Source organism: Accipiter gentilis, chromosome 32 (assembly GCF_929443795.1).
Source record: "Accipiter gentilis chromosome 32, bAccGen1.1, whole genome shotgun sequence".
Taxonomy (NCBI): domain Eukaryota; kingdom Metazoa; phylum Chordata; class Aves; order Accipitriformes; family Accipitridae; genus Astur; species Astur gentilis.
The window spans coordinates 18,098,791-18,118,194 of record NC_064911.1 but is presented as its reverse complement, the minus strand read 5'-3'; the positions used below and the strand labels follow the sequence as shown (position 1 = coordinate 18,118,194).

At 40.6% G+C, this 19,404-nt stretch overlaps 1 protein-coding gene across 2 annotated transcripts in view; it reads left to right on the top strand.

The window, feature by feature from the left end:
• Window positions 1–1,266: 1,266 nt before the first annotated feature.
• Window positions 1,267–19,404, top strand: part of PDK3 (pyruvate dehydrogenase kinase 3) — a 58,356-nt gene continuing 40,218 nt past the window's right edge. For both annotated transcript variants that reach the window (XR_007510298.1, XM_049835072.1), the window contains exon 1: window positions 1,267–1,629. Coding sequence is in view for 1 of the 2 variants with exons in the window: in XM_049835072.1 (XP_049691029.1) it covers window positions 1,524–1,629 (106 nt within the window). In the remaining variant the exon portion in view is untranslated. The remainder of the gene's footprint in view (window positions 1,630–19,404) is intronic.

Genomic DNA, 19,404 nt, shown 5'->3' with positions numbered 1-19,404 from the left:
GCCTGTGCCGAGAGCAGGCTGAGGGCACTCCGTCGTGTGGGGACAAGACCCTGTTCCTTACCATTTAGCCTGACTCTCCCTCCGTCCCACCCATGGAGCCCACGGTGCAAGCGGCCAGAATTAAGAGACACAACCAACTGTGTGATTTAATTATAACTGAAGTTAAAAAGAAGGATTGGATTGTATTCCAAGAGCCTATACTAAAGGATGAACAAAATTAAATATACAAGCCTGATGTTGTATTTGTGAAAGGAGACCAGGTGATAGTTATTGATGTATCAATTCGATATGAAAGAAACTGTCATCATTGGCAGACGCGGTGGCTGAAAAAAGTAAAGAAATACTGTCATCTTAAAAGTCAAATTCAGGAATTAACGAATGCTAAAAATATTAAATTTAAGGGATTCCCTGTGGGTGCACGAGGTAAATGGTATTTCGGCTATTACGAAGTGTTATAAGCATTAGGAATCTCAAATTCCTGACAAGAAAAAATTGTGAGATGTATTTCAAGAAAAGCTTTATTTACATTGGTTGATATTGTACGTATGTTTGCGAGTCATTCGAGATCTATTGTAAGAATTTAGTCATCGGTTACTGTTCTGTTTTATATTGTTTTTGCTGTATTACTACTTACTGCTTTTGCTGTATTTACTGTTCTGGTTTTTTTTACTGTTCTGTTTTATATCGCTTTTGCTGTATTTACTGTTCTGTTTTATATCATCTTTGCTGTATTACTACTTATTGCTTTGCTGTATTATTACTTAATTCTTTAATAAAACTACCCCTGGTGCTCCTGCCCTGTTACCCTGGCACTGGCAAGGTCGGGATAGTAAATTGGAACTCGTAATCATGACGCGTCACACTGATCTAAATTTGGACAAAATATTAATTGGAAATGTCAAAATTTTTACCGATTTGGACCACCTCACAGATCTGACACAGGCGGACGGGCCACCTTTACTTAACTCGGAAAAGAAACGTACGCGATTCACGGGTGTTTGTGAAATACCCTGCCTCTCCCCTCTCCTCACACGCCGAGCCCGCTCTCCCCCTCAGCCGGTCGCCTCACGCCGGGCCCCGCCCCTCCGCTGGCGGCAACGCGCCTGCGCGTTAGAGCGCCCCGCCCGTTGGGAAAGGACGAGGCAGCTCCCGCCGCTCACTCCGCCCTTCGTGGGCCGCTGTGCGCATGCGCCAGGCCATGGGCGGGAGGGAAGGCGGGAGGGCGGCGGCGGGGCGGCTCCCTCCGCTCGCCCCTCCCGCCGGGCCGGCTCCCTCCGCTCGCCCCTCCCGCCGGGCCGGGCCAGGCCGCGCCGCGCCGCGCCGGGCCGGGCTGGGCTGGGCTGCAGAGGGCGACGGGCGCCGGCGGGGCTCTCCGCTCCCCTGGCATGAGCGCGGGTGGCTGCGCCGCCGCCGCCCCAGCGCCTTAGTGCCGCTGCCGGGGAGGGAGAGAGGAGCGGAGCGGCGGAGGAGAAGAAGAAGAAGAAGAAGAAGAAGGGGGAGAGCCGGGCGGGCCGCGCCGCGCCATGCGGCTGTGCGGGGCGCTGCTGAAGAGCCCCATCCCCAAGCAGATCGAGTACTACTCCCGCTTCTCCCCCTCGCCCCTCTCCATCAAGCAGTTCCTCGACTTCGGTGAGTGGCGGGGCCGCGGGGTGGTGGTGGTGGTGTTGGAATGTCACGGCGGCTCTTGCTCGGCGCAGGAGCGGCGAGGGCCCGCCCGGGGAGGGGGGTGAGCGGCGGCGGAGGCCGGCGCCTAGGCCGCGTCTCCTCACCCGGCGTCTGGGCGGCGGGGCCTGGGGAACGCGGGGTGCGCAGTCACGGTGTGTGTGTGGGGAGGGGGGGGGGGGTCCGGGAGGGCCCCGCAGGCCGGTGGGGACCGTCGTGCGTGGGAGGCGGGCTCCGGTGGTGGCAGCCGGCCGTAAACACCGCCGCTGCTCTGCCTCGGCGTCCTGAGGTGAGGTGCCAGGAGGCTGGAGAGGCAGGCTTGCCCCTCTGTCCTTGCGTGGTTCGCAGGCGTGGGGAAGGAGGGTCAGAAAAATCAGGGTTTCTGACCTGAAATTTTGCGAGCTTAGCGACCGAAGGAGAGAGTAAGTCGCTGGTCTTCAATGCGAATGTTTTAGTGTGCCATGCAGAGATCGGTTTAAGTAAGCCTGAGGTGTAAACTTTGACAGGACTTGCGCAGGGCACCTGTTCGGGGAAGATTCATGCGCTTTAGGAAGCGTTGCTGATGGATAAGTAGCATTTTTCTTTTCAGTAGTGCTGGACTGAAACCCAGGAATGAGTTGTGTCGCTCTTAGAAAACTGACGTCTCGATCTAGATAACAATAAACTTCTCATATCTGTGTCAGAGGTTATTTGGCTCTTGCTCTCTGACACGAGAGTTGCTTAGATTTTATTGTCCTATGTCCTAGAGTAAATACAAAGACCGTGTGTAACACCATGAAGCTTTATAGCGTTCCTTCATTCCACTTTTACACTAAAGGTAAGGGGAGGCAAAAGTGAGCCAGTGGTGTTAAGCCAGAAAGTTATTAAAAGTGGAAACAGTTGCACGTTTTTGGCAATGGTGTTAGTGAAAGAATGCTGAGAGTATGAAGAGCCAGGGCTGGGCTTGCTACCACATCTCGGTGAGACAGGGTCTTCTGCCATTTTTAAAAAAAATCACACCTTGTCCTTTGTCACACTAAAAGGAGAGCCTGACTAGAACCCATGCTTTCCTTCTCTGGTCTCCACTCGTGTGCATTTCTTCTCATTTCCCCACTCCTTCCTTTGCTGCTGTGCTTCCCCTGCTCTGGTATTTGTGCTCCTTATGCCATGTCTTTCTGTACTGGCAAAACAATGGCCTAAAACTTAGAATATCTTTATTTTAGCCCTGGCACTAAACAAATCATTTCACCACTGCCTGTTTGAAAGCTGGGTTTGTAAATTGTTGCTGGGGAAGTATTAACGTTCGTGAGGCTTTTCAGTTGTGGCTAGAGAAGTGTAAAGATTTCAGTTTTTGCTTTAATGACGTGGGTGTTCCAGCAAAACTTTGCTTTTTGGTAAGGATTTCTACAGTTCTAAGTTGCCCCAGCATTACTTCTTACTTTTGGACATCTCTTGTGTGGCAGCCTTTTAATAATGCTATTTTTTTTTAACATTGTAGTATCTGTATTACTTTATGGTTTGAAAAGCATCTCATGATACTCCAGGAAAAAGTAGTCTTACTTTATGATTTTAAGACTGGTTTATGTTAGTGGAAATGAACAGAGTAAGAATGGTATGTTACAGCCTGGCCAGCTCTGTTCTTTGGATGTGCTCCAGTCTGTTGTCGCTGGATGTGTCTGTGGAATCTTGTGTATGTGTAGGCTATGTATTTAAGTGTATTCATGTCTTAAGACTGATATATTCATGTCTTAAGACTGATAGGAAAGTATATAGTCATTGACATTTAAAACCTTTGAAGAAAAAAAATGCCTACAGTTTAGGCTTCTAAGGTCACCAGGAGTTTCTAAGATTAGTCGTCTTACGTTGCATCAGCCTTGCTAAAACTATCAGCTTGATGTTAATAAGCCTTATGGGCCACTTAACATCCCCACTTACTTTCTCTTTAGTGCCTGTATTTACTTAAGAAACCTTGAGTAGGAAGATTACAGCAGTTTAATCAAATAGATTAAAAACAATGTACTTAACTTGTGTGATCCTAGATGTTGATGGCTTTGGGTAGTTTCAAGTTCTGTTGGAGACTTCAGAGGCCTAGAGGAGAAATTGGTGACAAAACATAAGATGTTGGTGCAAGAGTTTTACCACTCGAGGCATGGAAGGCCTGGGCAATATGCACTGTATCAGGGAGCTGTGTTACTTATACCTGAACTACCCAAAAAAGAATTTGCTGGTGGCACAGGACACGAGTATTCAAGAGAGCAAATATGCCAAGCGTAAGGAGCATGATACTCGAGGTACAGTTCAGTTGTGTTTACCCAGCCTGAATGTTTGATGGGAAGAAGACACTCTGTTCTGTGGTCAGCTCATAGAGGCTACGTAATGTCTCACTTTAAAAGGAATGGTGTTTGTGTTGAGCTATGTAAATGTAGTGCTTGTGTTACAAGAACATGGCTAAATTTTCAACAAACACTGAATAAGCCCAAAAGAAATGTGTGAATAACCCTCTCATGGCAGTCTGTGATTTTGTGGTCTGATGTATGTGTGTTTCTTGTATTAAACAAAAAAAAAAAAAAAAAAAAGAATTTGCACTTACTGTAATTCAAATCTATTTGGAGAAGGATTTTTGACTTAATTTCTGACAATATTGAAACTACAATATTGTCTTTATGTCTTTTTTTATTGGTTGCATTGATTTAGGGTAAACTGCCTTCTAAATTTGTCTCTGCAAAATCCTGGTGAGCAGGGGGAGAGAAACTTTACATCTCTTGTGGGCTGAAGAGTCTCTTCAAACACAGTTGGTGGCAATGTATATTGACATACAGCTTAGACTTTTATAAGTGTAAGTGTGGGTTGTATGGAATACTGTTGTGTGCCTAGTAGGGCTGTAGAGTCTCTATTCCTTTCCAATGACAGAAATCAATGATGTTTATTTTAAAACCTCAGGTAGCTTAAATCAGTTAAACCCCTCTAAAAGACAGTTTGGCTGTTTAAGCTAACTCACTAGTACTAAAAACCTGTGAAACAAAACAGAGCAATACTTAAAGCAGTGATTCTCAGTTGGTTTTTATAGCTGAGTCCTGTGTGTGTCTACATACCATGTTCTGCCATATGTGATTTACTTGCTGTTGAGCTTGCAGCTATCTTTGTAGCTGCCGCAACTATGCAAGAGGTTACTGTGTCATGGGCTTGGGACCTCCATGTCACAAAGCACGAGTGCTCAGATTGTTTGTGCTGCTTTTTTCGTTATGTGTGTTCACTTTCTGTTTGCATACTCTTCTTGAATACTGTTCATTCAGTTTCTTTCCTACAAAGTGCATTTCCCAAGATTCTTGTGCAATCTTATTCCCTTGCAAAAGAATGACCTTCTGTAAGTGTGTTTTAATATAAACAAGTTTTGACCTTGTTTAATGTTAGCATGTCACTCCAGGTTTATCCAGGCATCCATAATTATTCTGGTCTGGAAAAAACCAAAACCAACCAACTGGATTCAGCTGTGTACTTCCAGACTAGTTACTCTGGAAGTTATTTTGGTAGATTTCCAAGTGTGGGCATTCCTAAATGACCTAGTTTGATGTAATTACTAAGATATCTTCTCTGAAATTAACTTGTAAGTAGAGATGTAGTTTAACATTCGGGTACATGAGTCTTTATGTTTTAGGGGCTACACTGTTTGAGGGAAAAAAAATGCCCATACTAGAGATCTATGTTGATATAACATCTCGATTTGGATTTGCTTCAGAGTGTAAGGTAGGCCTTAGAGGATGACAGGTTAATCCAAAATACCAATAATCTGCATCAGCACCTACATACGTGGGTAACCAATCGGTCATGTATGTCTGGGGGAAGTAAATAACCCATCAGACAGGTAGGTCTATATGAGGAAAGTAGAGTTTCTGTGTCTAGGAGTGTCCTGGCATTTAAAAAAAACACACAGAGACTTGAGCTCGTTCTGCCTGCAGTACAACCTGGCTTGATAAGGGCTAGGTGTGAGCCAAACCCCTTACAGCTGTACTAATGCTGATCTGTGCCCGAGCGAGCAAGCTCCATGCAACTGCTTGGTTTGGGTCACGTTGGGGTACCTCAGTTGACAGTAAAGATATTAATGAACGTTTCATGAAACAAATGGTTGTACTGAAAAGGTTACATATGAAATGATTAAGCACAAATGAAGGCACAGGTGAAATATAAATTGTCTAATCCTTTGATCAAGCATGAAAGAGTCATTTGAAGTTGTGCAAGTGCTATATTGTGAATGTATGCCAGTATACTATATTTGTGTAATACTCATTGCTACTGCTCAGCTGATGCAATGCCCGAGACTTTTGTGAGTCTGAGGTTTGTTTTGTGAAAAGCATGTGCTGTGTGCTTCTGGAGCTTGTTTACTACTAAAGGTATCTTGGCCAGTTGTACTTAGCTATATTCTAGCCCTTTCTGGTTTAAGTCTCATACCACATGTTTAGGATGAATTTTGTGCCTGTGGGGTTAAACTTTGCTTTTTTGTTAGCTCTTTCAACATATAGGTAAAACTTAACAAAATGGCACTTACCCTTCCATATTTGTCACGTGTTAGTGTTCATGTACCACATAGTTACTAATGAGTTTGGACAAAAAAAGTCATGTATATACTTAAGATAGAAGAAAGTGAATCATAGTGAGTTCTTGTTGTGGAATGTAGCTTAGGAGATCATGATTTTGTAGGTTATAATCAAAATATTTGTGGCAACTGCTACAGCTACTGGCATTGAAAAATACTGCAAAGGTTGTAATTTAGTAATTTTACTGTACTGTGAACAGCTGAGCATGCAGCAGATAATCACAGTGAGTGTATGCAGTTTGGGAACTGGTGTGTCCTGGGACATATCTGGAGGAAAAGATGAGCAATGGATCCTCCCCATTTTAAATATAATTTTTGGTATGAAATATAGTTTGTGGGGTACTTATCAAACTTACCTGTCTTGAGGAAGCTTGTAGGCCTCTCCCAAAACTGATATAAAGAGTAAACCAGGTATTGGCATTGCTGGTGAATGCTGTCCGTTGCACTTGCAGTATTAGATCAGGTTTCTGCAAGAGCGTTTCCTCTGCTTGTTGTCTTGTTGGTAGCAGGCATGCATCAGCTCTGGAACTGAAAATGTGCCATTGAAAAGGTAGCTAGCAGATACAATTTGAACAACAAGATGTGGGGGTGGGAAAGTAGAGGTCAAAAGCAGCCTTATCTCTCCAAACATAATTATTAACGTTCTGATGGAAGATGACTATTAGAAGATTTTTTTTTTACACGCAAAGGTATTAGAAGTTTTGTGGTTTGGTTTTTTTTTCCCCCACAGTGTTAGTGGGGAGACTGTGCATCTAAGACACTGGCAAAGTTTAGGGCTAAAAGATACTATTAAATAATTACCTGCCATTTATTGCCTGCAGCTGTGTTTTTTCTACTGTCTGTGCATTGACCTGAAAACCTCACACTTGATTTAAATGCATCTTCAAAAAAATTTCCTCTTATCATGAATGTTAACCATTGGTGTGCTAACCACTGAATCGGATCAGAAAGATGAGTGCTAGTCAGGCATTACTGTCTTTTATTTTCGTCTGACTGGTTTCAGCTTCCAACCAGCAATTTTGTTACAGCTTTTGTTGGTAGGTTGGGATCCTTTGATGCTTGGAATTTTTTCACTATGAGGTATTTGTACATTGTGATGGAGTATTTTGTCTTGATTTTGTAAAGCTAAATACATTCGTTAAATTAGTTATTTCAAGCCTTATGAAAACACCATGGAATTATTTTTTCTGGCTTTTCCAGGATTTTCAATGTTATTCTTCAAGTATGTCTGTTAGAGCTTTAAATAGAACCTTGATAGGAGTTTGGCCTAACATTGGAATAGAATAATTTTACTGCTGTTTTGCTTTTACCTTGAAAGGCTATCCTTTTGTCACAGTGAAAGCTGGGCGTGCAAGCTGGATTGTCTGTCTGCTTTTGTTCTTGAATTATTTTGGGGTTATTGTATTTCTGTATTCAGTCCTTCATTCTCTAGATATGAGCATGGATGAAGTTTGCATATAATATAAAAAAGGTTTTTCTTTGAATGGGCTGTAGCACAGCAAGTAGCTGGAAACCTTTGTTCAATGCAACTGTTATTTATAACCTGTTACTATTTACAGCTCTGCTAGTCTCTGGCAGACAGTGATATTTCAATACTATATATAATATCGAAGGTTTTTGTAGGACCTAATATTGATTGTTGTGAAGGCCTGGGAGAGTCATTGCAGTTAGATAACTTTGTTCAGCAGTCACTATTGAACTGTGATATGATAGAGGTATTTGTGCATGTGGGAGTACTATATAATATTAGATCATGATGCATTTCATTTACATAATTATCTGTATCAGTCACTTCTGGAGGCTGTTTCAGGGATTAAGTGTGCTTGTTTGATCGTCCCCGTCCCGTGTCGTGTCCCCCCCCTCCCCCCCCCCCGGCCCCCCCCTGGAAAAAGTTTGTTTTCAAATTTTATACTGCTAGTTAAATCTTCATTAGTGCAGTTCCGTGAAGTTCTCAAGAAAAATGTTAGCTTCTGAATTCAGTGTTTTAGTATAGCTATAGTACAAATTCCAAACTGGATCACCAAGGCAGTGGATATTTTTTTTTTGGCTCTCGCAAAGGTAAGCATTGGAAATTCTGCCTTCAGTAGGTGATTTGACTAGCCACTTCTTGCCTTTAAGTATGGGCTAGTAGTCTGCAAGTGACCATCCTCCAACTGATGGAATTGATTGTGGTTTGTTTCCCTACACAGCAGAAAATTTCTTGGTCTGTGTTCTGTTTGTCTTTGGACTGACTGAAGTTGCTGCTGCAGTCCTCTGCCAAAGGTGCTCGGAAAGGGATGTGATGTTACGCTGCGTACGTACATGTGTGCATACTTGCGCACTTTTTTGCTGAAGCCGATATGGTGTTGAAGCAGACAGTTGAATGTCTTTTGGTGGAAGAAAGAGGACAAGAACGCCTAATCTGCATGAAGCAGTAAACAATTCTAGTTTTTTGTTTGTTTTGTTTTCTTTTCTTTTTAACGAGTAACAGAAACGATAGAGAATACAGCGTGACAAAAGTTGAGGGCTTGGCAAAACTACTTTCTGGAAGGACAAAAAGATAGGTTCTGTAGTTCTTGAAGATCTAAGAATGTTTGGGACACTTTTTTCTTCCAGAAGTGGGTACAAATTTTTGAAGTGCCTGCTTTAGACTAGATGTGGACTAATAAGGAGGTGCTTGAAGATCCAGACCTTAATTAAGTTTTGATGAAAATGATCATGAATTGATAGCATTCCTTCCCGTTGGGAATGGGAGAAATGACAGCTAGTGATTTTAAAGTAGCATAACTTTTATAAGCTAAGGAAATTAGTAGAAAGGGTGTCTCCTAAGACATAAGGAATATAAGATGATCTGTCAATTTCAGAAAGAGAAATTCTGATGCAGGTAAAAGATATGAGAGCAGCAGAGCAGTGTTAGGAATTCCAGAAATACTGTTCATTAAAAAATAGTCATATGAAAACTGGAAGCAAGAACATGTATCTCGGGTTGCAGTACAAATAACAGCTGAGGTGAAAAGTCATGGGATAGAAAAACAGAGGGAAAAAGATGCTGAGATAATTTATAGTAATTGGGGAGAATGCTGAAGTGTAACGTTTACTTGACTAAAGTACTTGATGATAAAGACTGCTGAATTCATCTTTGCTTTGATCTTTAGAAAAAGATATATTGTATCCAGAAACTAAAAGGAAATCACAACTCTCCTCCCTGTCCCTGATACAAATTTTAGATAAGCTGAAATAAGTCTAGACCCTCTTGGCTTAGTGGGTGCCAGTAGAAGTAAGCCAGAGGGTGCCAGTAGAAGTAAGCCAATGCTGTATTTTGTGAGTAGCTGACCACTTTCTTCTGCAAATGTGAGCAGCCTGGTGCAGCACAGCTGTTGCTTACAGGTTTCATGGAAATAACGGATGGTGATGGCCCCAGGGTTGTGGAAATGGGAAAACACACTACTTGTACTTGTCTTTCAAAGAAAACGAAGAGGACATTAGAATAAGTCAGGTGGACTGAAGTAGCTGAAAATGTGATAGAGCTAATGCTGAAGTAATACATAGATAAGCACCAAGAGATAATAAGGTGGTAAAGAGACAATAAATTGTGTTGAGGCAGTCTGATTTCCCAGTTAATTTGATGTTTGCTAAGGCAGCAGCAGCAGATGCTATATCTGGCTTTTTATAAAGTTTCAGCACAGTACCACGTGAAATTCTTAATTAAAAACAAACACAAAAAAACCTATGGAATAACATTAAGATGAGATTGCTAACATAGATGTGCAGCATTCTGGTGGGATGACCCCCATCCAGGAGCTGAGTACCCCCGCAGGTGCTTGCTATTGGCTTGGGGGAGAGAATAGGAAGGGTAAAAGTGACAAAACTTGTGGGTCGAGATAAAGACAGTTTAATAAGGAAGGAAAGCAGAAGAGAAACAAGTCATGCAAAGGCAGTCACTTGCCACCTCCCGCGAGCAGACTGATGCCCAGCTGGTCTTGGTGTAATGGCTGTCTTGGGAGACAGAGCCACCCAGTTTTTCATGGCTGGGCATGACATCATGTAATATGGAACATCCCTTTGTCCATCTTAGGTCAGCTGTGCCGGCCCTGTCCTTTTCCAGCCTCTTACCCACCCCCAAACCCACTTGCTGGGGTAGGGGCTGGATGCAGGAGAAAGAGAGAAAGCCTTCATCCTGTGCAAGTACTGTTCGGCAATAGCCAAAACACGGGTGTGTCATCAACGCTTGGTCACAAATCCAAAGCACAGCACCTTATAGGTTGCTGTGGGGAAAGCTGACTCCATCCCAGCCAGACTCAGTACACATTTATGAATAACACTTCGTATATACTCTTATGTTTCACTAGCCGTCATTGATCTTCACAGTACTGCTCTGTGGAGAGTGAGTAGTATTTCTCTAGTTCCCCATGGCCGAAACCAATATAATCTGTAATAGAATTAGGCATAGATTCAGGAATTGTTTTAGCTAATTCCATAGTGACTATACTAAAGTAGCTCGTCTAGATGCCAGTTATCCTTACTATATATTAGTAGTTTTTAAAAGCCACCTTTTCCCCAAAATCGCTAAAGATATTTTATAGGCTGTTACTTAGCCCTTTTAAAATATGTTTATGATTTTGTGTGTGTTCTTAGAGTCAGTTAAATGTAATTTTTCTTCTTGGGATAGTAGGTTGAAAGGATGGATTAGAGCACTGAACTGTGACTGAAATACACAATTCTTTTTCTGATGCTTTGTGTGTAAGCAAGTAAGAGACTATTATTGACCCTTTTTTGCTCTGAATCTTCCTATGTAAATGTGACGTTCTCTCTTGCATGTTTCTTTGACTTGTTATTTAAGTTATTTTCTTTGCCTGGGAAGAGGCTACTTTTGCTCTATATGTATATACATAAAAAACCTGGCACATTAGTTTGTAGTCAGTGTAAAATAAGTTACACAGTATTATAAATACTTTAACCAACTTAATTCCTTAAAATAATACACTTGTGCAAATTTTCGTAGATTTTTTCAGAATTGGGTTTAAGACTGTGTAAACAGGGAAAGAGGCAAAGTTAAAAAGTTACAAAACTGCTTTTTGCTAAAAATAATAAAAATTACAATTTAACTGCTACATCCTTCTTTATTGCTTTTCTTAAAGATTTTATAGACCGGGTAAATACATTTGAACCCCGGTGAGTAGCAGTGGCATAGAGTCCTCCTCTTATCTTTTTTGCAATGTGGTTTGTTAATCATCAGAAGCATTTTCTAGCAAGATGTTTTAACAGTCTAATACATTTCACCTCACTGAGACTGAAGGGAAACTGGACCATATGGTATTTGCAGTATTCTTATGTAATTGGTATTAACTGTGTGAGTCTTTGTTCATAAATGTTAATTTTATTTATGCTGGAGATTTGGAATTTGGCATGTTGACAGGGACTAAAGGATAAAGCAGAGATTTGTATTCTTCTGGAACAGTTAGGGGGAATTATGGAAGTCTTCCACAAAGGTTAGGGAAGAAGTTGTCAAAGCTGCAAGAGCTTAGGGAGAGTGTTAAAAATTTCAAAAAATCTAATTGTAACCTTCAGTGTGAAATAGATCTTCACCTTTTATGGGCAGAAAAGGTGATTATAAGCTCAAAGGAGCAAAATTCAGTCTTTTCTGGTTAGTTTATTGTAATAGAATCTGATCAGAGAGCAACAAATGGGGAATAAGGTTTCTTTGGCTTGGTGTTTCAAGCCTCATCTACATTTTAAAAAAAAGTTTAAAATTTGTTTTAAAATTTTGAGTCTCACCAGAACAAAACACTAAATTTTTGTCCAGGATCTCCTTTTTGAAAGCTGTAGAGCCCTTTCGCAGTGTAGGCCAGGGCTGATGGGCTGCACAGTATGCCATCTCTTTCCTGTTCTCAGTCTCTTCCCTGCTTGGGTCTCAGGAGCGTTAGTGGAAGAGGAGCTTGTGTAGTTTGAAGAGCCACTTTTGGTTTTTTTAGAGGCTCTTTTCCTTGGTTAGGGAGGGAGTCTTTGGGTTGCATGGATCGCTCTAGGATCAGGAACCTGACCTGGGCCATGGTTTCTCCTAAGAACACTTTGGCTCTTTGCCTGCCATGTGCTGTGGGGAGTGCCTGTGATATGGGCACGATGAAGCTTAGCAGCTAAAATGATTCATCTGACTTTCAGCCTACTTGCAAGTTGCCCCAAGGAAAGACAACCTTGGGCCTATGTGTCTAAAAAAAAAAAAACAGCCTGTGGGTAATGGAGCCGCTGCTGCATCAGACTTCATAGATCCTTTTGATTACTGTGTTTTCTCTTGGCAAATGCTTTAAAATATTCGAAAAGTTACTTCATTAGAATTCAGTGGTAAGCAGTGGTAAGTTTAACATTAGTTTTAGGTCAGGGAAGCTTATTTTAAAAATTCGTGCTTTTATTTTAATCTGGGTTACTCTGTATAATACATGGTACTGGTTTACAGCTTTTACAAGTGGTTGCCTGATAATCGATCCCTCTTGAGAGACATACATCTTCCTTTGAGTCTTTTCTATGAAGGGAAGGCTGTGGCTTTAAGAGTTAACATTGATGGTTGCAGTTTGACTAAGACTTTGATAGATACGCAGTGTGTTGTGCATCTGTTAATTCCTTCTGTTTATCTGTTCCAGTTCAGTAGTAAGTTAAGCTGCTTTGCCGACACAGTTGGTTTCATTTGGAGGACCGTTTACTGAAACAGGCTTACTTGAGTTCACAAGTTATATATTGTAACTTAATATATTATTATTACTACTATGTTATTTATTATTACATCGGTGTATAGCTAATTTAATAATAAATGTAGTGATTTTGTCCATGGTGAGCTGTCCAGTTGTGCTAATGACAGCTGTCTGACAGTTTGTCCTTAACCTGTATTTACATGAAAATGTGAACTGACTTTCTCTTGGCATCGGTGGTATTCATCTATAGGGCTGTAGTAACTAATACACATAGGACATAAACAAGCTGACTCTTTCAGAGATTTTGGAAATTAGCGGAGGTAAGTATATTTTTTTCTGTATACAGATTGAAGAGTAGTTATACTTGCTTAATTTTGCACTTCTTAAATTAAAGTCTAGACCTTCGATTGTGAATGGGATTTGGACTGGTCGTTTAGACAACAGAATGTAGGCTAATGCATTTTCATTAGTGAATGGTATCCTGAAATTTTCCTTTGGAATAGAAAGTAAGTGCTGCACTTGGCCTGGCAGTCAAAGAGTGCTTCAATCTGTTGTTAGTTGAATTGCATAAATCAGAAATGGTTTATTAGCTCAACTGTTTCTGTAGTTCAGCTCTGGTCATTTACCTGTATGCTGTCACATGACTGTTGGAAAGTTTAACTGGAAAGTCAACTAGCATGTGAGCTTGCTAGTTTGGATTGTACCTACTAATGAAATGGCACAGAGTGGAAGTCAGTGGTCATACAGTGTTAACTAAACTTTCATCTGTGAACATAAATAATTTAGACTGACAAGACTCAAGCACCTCTATCAGTGTGCTTTCCTTTAGACTGCAAAGGTGCAACTAGTAGTGGGAATTGGACTGAAGAACAGAAACAAGCCATGTGGGAAAGCTTACTTGCAGACTTTAATTCCTCTGGCTTTAGCTGGTTTTCTGGCAGTAGCTGTTTAACAAAACTTAATTGTTCACACTTCATAAAAGATGTTATTTTTAGATCTTACTGAACTATAATAGTTTTCCTGTCCTTAATTCTTCAGGTTTCATTTTTGAAACTTCGGTGTTACTCCAGTTTCTTTAGTGACGTAGAATCAATCTCTTAATGCTGCTCATATGTGCCAAGTGAAAGCATGTCCTTGAACCAAGCTACTTTAATGAAAAAAATTATAGGTGTTGGTGGAAGTAGCCTTAGAGAGCAGCGATGGAGCTTGGGCTGAAGCTTAGGTCTGAGATGTCTAAAACCAGGCTGAATACCTAAGGTTAATCTGGGCCGGATTCTTAAATTTGGCCATCTGCTGGCTACCTGTGTTGGAACAGCTGTACAGGCTGTGGTTGCTATCCTGTAGCTCAACGTGGTAGGTCGGAAAAGGGAATCCAGTTTCAACCTGCAGCTTTCCCAAAGGCAGCCTGTGGCAGAGAGGGAGGGTCAGCAAGAGTCGGCGTCTCCAGTTATGTTGTGTGTGTTCTTTTTCCCTTTGCTTCGTCATCTTCGTTGGGTTTTACAAAGCCCTGTCTTTTACCAAATAAACAAACCCTGTATGTGTTTTGTGGGATTGGTATTTTTAGTGGTTGGTGAGATAAATACCTAGAGAGTATGCTGAAAATGTCTTTATTTCTGTTGGGGAATAGGAATGCTTTTGGAGTTGGGGTTGTTTTGATTTTGTGGTGGTTTTTTTTGTTTTGTTTTGTAGCCACATTTATTGGTGCTGTGCAAGCATGGTTTCTTTGCCTTTTAATGTATAGCTTGTGCTCCAGAAATGGTGTGTAATCAGTGGAATTCATCAAACCTTCTTTAGTTCTGTTTTCCTAGCTTCAGCAGCAAGTTATTAGTTTTAGCCTTTGCTCAGTCCGCTCTGCCTTAATCTTCTTGTGTATTCATTCGAAGATTTCTTCATCCCTCTGCTTCACTTTTCTGTTTGTTTTGTTTGTCAGTACAGGAGCTAAAAAGTACTCTGGAAGCTCAAGAGAAGACAATAGATACGATCACTCCTGCCTTCCTGTCTTCCTTCCATTATTTTGCCCTAGATAAAAGCAATAGTAGTAGTTTCACAGGGAGAGGAGGCAAATGGCTTCTGATCTTGTTTTTATGGACTCTGAATGGAGTCCCTCCTCTCAGACATACAACAGGTGGGACTTATCTGCTTTTGAGTGTTAAAGTAGTGTGGTATCGACTGTCTCCTTGGTGTTAGATATGTAGTTAATGGAGAGAACTAGACCTCTGGGTGTGGTGAAAAGACTAACAAGAGCACTTAGTTTCTTCTTTTCCTGTCTCCTCTGACAGATAAGTGTTAATACTCAAACTACTGATGCTTTTTTGATGTGACCCCGACAGTCCAGTACCTGCTAGCGATGTCACAGCCATATTAGGTTTTCATAGCAGGTGACTTTGATCATCAGCTGTGAAGGACTACTACTGTAGTCTGTTCTCAAATGGGTATTTAATGAATGTGGGAATCTGGCAGGTGAACTGAGAGCATTTGATAATGTTCTGGAGGAACCGGAGTTCATGGTATCCTGCTGAGTTTCTGCCCTCTTCTGCAGCAAAATCAAGGTTTGTGTACAGCCTTCTGTATGGAACTAATCCTTTTGTAATCTGAATCTTGGACAGCGGAGTATTGCACTGGCAATTTGTAGCATTTGCCAAAATTGAATCAGGGTCTGCTGCATGTGCGTGAATTGCTTCTACATTGTTTGTGCCTCTTGTTGCAGGACGCAGAACAAGTTTTCTTTAGGTCCAGCTTTGCAACAGAGGTCTAATTCCATCACTGCAATGGAAGGAACTGAAAAGATACTGGTTCAGAGGGAGCACTGTGATAAATGTTCATTCCTTCCAATTGAAAAATACTTCTCCCCCCCCCCCCCCCGCTATGGTCCCTAGAGCCTGAGTGGGCCTTGTTATCAATGTTACATTTGTTTTCCATCTCTTAGCACTATGGGGTAAAAGGTGAAAGAGAAAAACAGGGAAAAGAGGAGTAAATGTTCAGACAAGAGTTGAATCCCAGAGCGGGGAAAATAGATTAGTAGAGAAAACTGTCTGGAAGTAGGTCTCTGCTTCCTGAATTTCCTTTGGATTTGAGGTCCACCAGTGAAAATACTGATATGTAACCCCAAAACAATCCACTTTTAATCTTTTCCCATCTGATGGTGTATACATTTAGAAGACCTAATGCGTTCAAGCCTGCTTTTGTGACCTGTGTTACCTCGAACCTTCTGGATCATGTTTTATTTATGTTTTCTTACCTCCCCCCCCTCCCCCCCCCCCCGATACCTGTCTAATTGAATAAATGGCATGATTTATTTTTGTGGAAAAAACACCTTTTAACATCTAAGAAAACTGATTTTAATATTAAATGCCACCTTCTGGGTGAACTTTATATGAAATCTTAATGTCTTACTGTCTTATTTAAATAAGTTTACCTATATTCTCAACTTAAACTTGAGCAAGAACAGTCAAATCAGTTCTTCAGGTGTGTCATACTTCACTGCATAAGCAAATCCACTCTTGTTTAGAGACACTGTCTCTCGTGGATGGTCACCATTCCAAATGCAGCAATGTTTGTGTAGGTATCATTCCCACTGTGTTGTTAAAAACCCTGGCTCGTTTCTGTCATGTGTAAGACTGTTATATGGAAGGTGGTTGTCCATAGAATATTCTTCACTGACCTTAGTTTGACGTGAAGTCCAGGAGATCACTGCTTAGATCCTTGTTCGACTAATATATCTTCTCATTTTGTGTATGTCGAAGGGTGTATCTGTTGTCAGTCTGCTACACTGACTTGTACTTGAACAGAAGAGTCTCAAGACTGGCATCACAATCTCTCTGTGGTGCTAGTTTTGAAGATTTGATGGTGCCAGAGAGGAGGCCATGAATATGCTTTTCTACATGACTTTTGTATAGGGTGACTGACTAGCCCAGACAGGTAAGATTGTTCAGAAGATTGAAGATGGTAGAGCATTTATTAAACAACCTCTTTTTTTTTTAAACCTTTTTAAAGATCTGCTGTGGTGACACTTGACATTTCTTTCAGTTTTTGCACTAGGTATGCGTGCAGCAGTAATCATTTGAAATAATTTGAAGATTACTTCCTTCACAAATATCTTGCTTTTTACTGCCATTTTTCTGTCAAAGTAACTTCTATTGTATAACTTAGTTTATGCAATCTGTGCTGCATTTTTACTAACTGACTTCTTTCAGAGTTCTCCCTTTTTGCTTGTTTCTCTCCCTGTGTGAAATTGCGCTGCTTTCTTTTTGCAGGTGATTGACAAGATACGTGGCGATGACTTTTCTTCCTCTTGGGTCATGAGAGAATTAGGGCTGCAAAGAATGTTAGGCAGTGTTCGGTCTAATCTCCAGTTCAGAGACTGAATCAACTAGCTTGATGTGATTTGGGGCAGGTGTCTAACTTCACAAGTAGAAGAGATGGCAAAAAGACAGAGCAGGTTGCTGTCTTTTATGGTGTTTTACCGTCAGGAAGTTTCTGTCAAATTATGACTTGAGTCTTCTGCAGTTTGAGTCTAATACTTGTTTGGTCCTTGATGAACTAGGTTACTGCTGCCTCTTCTGTAGTGAACTGTAAGGCTTTGAAGAGTGTTGCTGTATTGTTTATCTGTTTCTTCTTAGGTAAATCCAGTCAGTTTCATTCATTCCTTTGTCACCACCTGTTTTACTGTTGTGGTCATCTGGATTTCTGCTTGGTCCATCTACCCTTTTAGAAGATGCTCAGAAACTGATGTAATTTACCAGTGTTGAGTAGAGTGTGTTCTCTTACATGTGCTTTTCCTTCATCCTCTTTGGTCAAATTCTGGGTTAAGTTATAAGCACCGTAGGTATGATCTGGGAGTTTCTTAATCAGCTTGAAAGTATAACTTTCATTAAGAAGAGTAAAAATCTAAAGATAATCTAGCATCTTGACCCTGAATTAAAATCTAGTCCCTTAGAAGACAGAATTACTTTATAGGGTTATTTTCTACCATGCAGAGTGTACAGGGCTGCTTTGTTCCCTGCAGCAGAGTAAATCTATAGCAAAGAGGTAGTATGCTGTACGGTTTGTTCTTTATGTTGCCTTAATGTGATACTCCTCACTGAAGGAAACCTGTTTCACAATTCTTCCACTTAAAGCAAGAAAACTGAATCATTGTTCAATTGAAATCAAGTATTGCTGTATTACAGACACTGGGAAATAAAAGTTGATGATGTGTGTAAAATTCTGAACCCTGTATATCATGTGATGTCTTACTTTGCTTTCTTCTTGGCTTTGTGGATAAGAAGTGTTTCACTTTGAGTCTTCTAGTATTTCCATTTTCTGTTTTTTTAAAGCATGCTTTTAGAGATCTATTTGCGTGTTTCTGTGTATATAAGTGTGTATGTATGAAATAAAATGGATGCTGTCCACTAGAATGTTCTTTTTTGGCTGTTCTGCCTGCATTAAACATTGATTATCAAGTTGCACAGGAGTTTTAATGAAGTATAATTCAATTCTAGAGATAACTTGCATACTTAATGAAAGGGTTAAATTTGCAATGTCAGTAATATAACTGTCCATTCTTCATGAGGTTGTTAACGAAGAAGAATATTGCTCAATTCTTCTGTGGAACTTGTGTCACAAAAATCAATGCAGAACTTGTGAAAACTGAAATAATTGCATTTCTGATGTACTGTTCTGAAAGGGTTTTCTTTTCCTAATGCGGAATCTTAGGTGTCTAACAGCTTATGTACCTCAGAAATGGTATTTAAAATCTTTAACAACTCATCTGTTCGACATGAGAACAGTTATTATTTGCATACCGCCAAAAGTAGGGTTTTTTTCCCTTTTATTTTTTCCATTAACATGTTCAGGACTAGCTAAACTATGCAATGAAATTCTGTTGGCTTTTGAAAGGATCTGAAGACTTGGACTGTTTTTCTGTGTTCTCACAGGTAGCAAGATATTGGAGGGTAATCTGTTACACAGCTTACTGAAACATTTCCAATAGATACGTAGCTAGAAACAGTCAATTCAGGAAACAGGATTCAGACTTTTTAGTAAGCTGTAGAGGGTCCAAGGTTTCCAGGTGCTGTGGTTTCTTGGGCATTCTCTCCTTTTTAGTATTTCTAATCTCTCATACATGGCATTGGGAACTTGAAACTCTTGCTTGAGTTGATGTTTCTTTTGTGGATGTAGTGTAGCATGTGGGCAGATCAACAAATGAGGTGCTGATATTGGAAACCTATGCAGCTGCCAGCTTAAGGAAATTATTTTTTTAGCAGTTTTTCTTGAAATGAAAATCTTCCCTAACTTCTGACTTGCAGACAACTTTCAGTATCTTGAAATCTCACTCCAAAACTTTTAATCTGCTTTAAAATATTTTAAAAAACCAAACAAAATGCTTTAAAATCTTCTAAAATGCTTTGAGTATTTAACTATTAAAAGCACAAGTTGAACTTGTTTCTAGACAACAACTTTTTGTTGTGCTAATTTGTTACAAGTGCTTGAAATCTAAATTAAAGTATTTGATAGCTAAGCAGAAGTATA